A 4,290-nucleotide genomic window follows, 5' to 3' on the forward strand; every position below is an offset into this window, starting at 1 on the left:
TTAGAGTACCGAGTACCGTCCCATGTTACATAAACCGTGTCGGTTTGAATCTGCAATTTCAGAACTCTTGCTCACCATAAGTTAGATTAATAAATTTGGGATATTGACTCAATGAGTTTATTTATAGTCAGATCGAAAATAAATACTTATTGGTAAAGTTCATTTGGCTATGGGAGTAAGATATAAAATCAAAAAAAATTGGTTCCAATGGAATGTATACTTTACCTGGGGTATTTTCCTACTAAAACCTAGCTAGATAACATAAGTGTTAATCTTGACTAATTATTATGCCTGATTTTTTTCACATATTGAGACACATGATCACTTGTTTATTATGTGTCCTATGACATCTTGTATTTACAGTGTTACGACAAGATGGCAAAATTTAGACAATCATCAATTCATGATGTCTAGAGATTGAATCTAAAGAGTATAACATGGGTCTCATGGTGGTGCAACAAATAAGTTTGATACTACGTCATTCTAACTAACTGTTCAGTGCTTTGGTCTTTTCAGAACGTGCTACTTTTGGTACATCAAACCTAGAAAAAATGTTGATATGTCTACTAAGATTTTATCACAAGCCTATTTTTGGTTTTTTAATAAGAAAATGTTGAAGTTCAAAATGAATTGGGTTGGTTCGTTATGAAACCTAAATTAAACATTTGTATTGTTGTGTGTGTGTGTGTGTGTTTTGTATTTTCACAGCTTTTTCTAGATTTTTAATATCAATTGAGTGGTTTAAAAAATTATAATCTATGAAATTGTGAATGGCTACCAACAGTAATACATTGTAAAAAAATAGTAAATCGGAAACTTCATAAATCATTCAAATAACATGAAGTCATAAATTATATAAATGCCTTAGTTATTACAAATCAACAATCTAGTATTACAAACTTGGTACCTCAAATTAATCAAACACAAAACAAACCATTTAGATCAACATCAAGAACCACTCGCTAAAGATTGAGTTGTCTCGAATGACTTTCTTCTAACCAAAAGACAATTGATTTTTGACGGTTGAGCATGAGTATTATCTACTGTGCATATTACAAAGTCTGGTCGATGAAGTGCCAAAGTTAATCGGTCTTTTTTAGGTTCTAATTCAGTGGCATCCAAAAGAACATGCCAAGAATTTCGATGAGCCTCTGAAATCCAATGCATAGAGTAACTAGTGCCATTGATGTAGGCTGGGTATGCAAAAAGCCCTTTTGGACTGTATTTACACTTTCGTCTAAAATATTGACTAAGTTGTGACCCTTTAATACGTAGATCCAACCATGACTCAGGAGCAGCTATGACTTTCGATTCCTTCTTTCCCACAAATTCTTTAACCGGATCTTCTTTTTCATTAATAATCGTCATGTAATAATTCCCTTTAAAAAAAGGGTATGATTCCCCTATCATCACCATTGCTTCTATAAAAGTAGGTGTGAATAACACAAGATACTCATCTTCTTGTAGCCCACAGTTTTGTAAGGCCTTATTCCGAACTTGGATCTCCGGAATGGAGATGAAATTACCTTGGAATGATGACTTTTTGTTTAAGGTTTCTAGCAACCTCGAAGGCTCTAACTGCGTTCCATCAAGATCATTTGTAGCACTAAAGGAAGACGGTGAAGAAGAGTCTTTTATAGTAATAACTCTAGGGGAATACTTTCTTTTTTCGTCACTCATATTTGCTTGCAAACTTGACTCATCCTTGCTACAAAGATTGTAGAGATCAATTTTGTCACCCTCTTCGAGTACAAGTCCATTACAATATTCAGGGTATTTTGCAAAGATATATTGCTTCACATACTCCATTTCTTGTGGTGTGATTGGGCCTGACCATCTCAGATCAAGCCCGTGGAGGGTAGATATGGCTTCAGCAACTAGATGTGCTGGAAACACCGTATGTGCTTTCTGTATATAATATTTGTAAACAAATAAGACTATATATATATATATATATATATATATATATATATATATATATATGATCAAGATACAATAAGAAGTAAATATTTGGTATGAAGGGTAAGAAATAACAATTTGCATGTTAGTTTTTAAACCAACGAAATAAATCATTATATGGTACAAAAATAACATGATTCATAAAAAAACATTCTGAAAAAGAATTAATGATTCATTTTTTATTGAATTAAGTTTTGATTCACTTTTCAGACAACTTGAATGAATCATCGCAAAAATGGATCATCAATGTGTTTTTTTGAAAATCAAATTATTTTTGTATTATGTAAAGATTCATTTTGTTTATTCGACAAAAATCTTACAAATTATGCACTTTTTACTTTTCTTACCAAATATTTTGTTCTTTTTATATATATATATATATATATATATATATATATATATATATATATATATATATATATATATATATATATATATATATATATATATATATATAAGTCGTATCGGGTGAGGATTAAAAACTAAGTGAGGACTATAAAGACAAATGATTGACGCATGATTGAAAAACAAAAAGGTGAATATCTGATTTTACTTATCGTGAACATCTCGAAAGATGATGTCGTTTTAGTAATTAAGTACGAGATATTGATAATTTTAGCAAAAGGTTCTTAAAAAATTTAGTTTTTCTACAAAATGAGCACAATCATGAAAATTTAAATTTTTTTTTTCTAAAAGACCTAGAAAAAAAAATCTCCAAAAATCATGAAAATTAAGAGATACTTTTACTCATGATATATATATATATATATATATATATATATATATATATATATATATATATATATATATATATATATATATATATATATATAGGGTTAGGTTATTTTGTTTTCACTATTTATTGTGTGCATGTATGACTGATTCTGGACCAATCATTTTAGTTATTTTAAGAAAGTAATTAATATATATTACACGTTGAAGATATAATAGGTATTAATTACATCTTCAGCATTTAATAAGCATTAATTACTTTCTTAAAATAACTAAAATGATTGGTCCAGAATCAATCATACGGTCACACAACAGATAATAAAAACATTTGAACCTAACTCTCTCTCTCTCTCTCTCTATATATATATATATATATATATATATATATATATATATATATATATATATATATATATATATATATATATATATATATATATATTAGAAGAATTAGAAGAAAATAAGAACTTGCCTTCATAACCATGCTTGTTGGTCGGCTTCCATTGTTTTGATTAGGCGAATTTGGCAAAGAATCTAATAATGACTTCCCAATTTCGCTTTCATCCATCTCCTTATCAAGTTCGAAGCAGAAATTCACTGTTACATGATTTTTAAGAAAAAATAAGCATTAAATTTTCCATGCCCAACAACTATGTTTAAGATTGCCTAAAGTTTTTCAGTTACAAACCCAGTCGCCAATATAATACATAAATAGACAGACAACAAAAATTAAGTTATTTTCCTGATATTTTGAATACACTAAGAGGTGAAATTTTTATTTACCATACGATTATTCCTTTATAGTAACTATAATACAGTCCACAGTAGATAAATACAAGATTCAATACTATCATCTGTAGGTTGGTATAAAAATATTACTCGAATTGTAATTTCAAATTTTAATATTTACCTTAGTTTCTTGTTGTAAGATCGATCGTCCGTTCCTCAAGGTTTCTTCCCATGTTTATTGATGGTATTAAGGAAGAAGAAAAGGAGAATAGAAGAAGGGAAGGAAAGGAGGTTGCAAGGACTATGGCTGGCGTCAATCATATGAACACAACAAACATTTCTCATATATTAATAAAATCAAGGAGACAACAAATAAAAAATACTGACAATGGGCGTCAGCTGGCCCTCATTTGAATTATTCCAATATTTAAGTTCTATAATACCATTTAAATAAGACCGAATTACATAAACGGTCTTTGTGGTTTCTTGAAAATTGCAGTGTTAGTCCTTTTTGATGAATATTCTCATCGTGAGTCCTTTTTTATTTTGAGCAAAAAGATTCCAGGTCATTATATATATATATATATATATATATATATATATATATATATATATATATATATATATATATATATATATATAAAATAGAGAGAGAGAGTTATATATTCAAATGAGAACATTTTTGAGATTGAGAACATTTGAGAACAATTTTATAATTTAAAAAAAACACATATCCCACCCACCCCCACTCCACCATTCTATCTAGACGTATCGTTTCTCATCGGACCACCATTAAGGCCACCAGACAACCATTAAGGTCACCAGACCTCTGCCAAACTAGTCGATTTCCAATCTCACCCACCGGCGTCG

General features: G+C 29.3%; 1 protein-coding gene across 1 annotated transcript; it reads right to left on the reverse strand.

Moving 5' to 3' along the window:
* Positions 1-823: 823 nt before the first annotated feature.
* On the reverse strand, positions 824-3,757 carry LOC145096959 (uncharacterized). The gene is made up of 3 exons (XM_079034344.1): positions 3,602-3,757; positions 3,164-3,288; positions 824-1,908 (listed from the first exon to the last, which is right to left on the reverse strand). The coding sequence occupies exons 2-3, from the start codon at positions 3,257-3,259 to the stop codon at positions 949-951; spliced, it is 1,056 nt and encodes a 351-aa protein (XP_078890470.1). The 5' UTR covers positions 3,260-3,288; positions 3,602-3,757; the 3' UTR covers positions 824-948.
* Positions 3,758-4,290: the final 533 nt, after the last annotated feature.

Source organism: Lactuca serriola, chromosome 4 (assembly GCF_051521515.1).
Source record: "Lactuca serriola cultivar US96UC23 chromosome 4, Lser_US96UC23_V15, whole genome shotgun sequence".
Taxonomy (NCBI): Eukaryota; Viridiplantae; Streptophyta; class Magnoliopsida; order Asterales; family Asteraceae; genus Lactuca; species Lactuca serriola.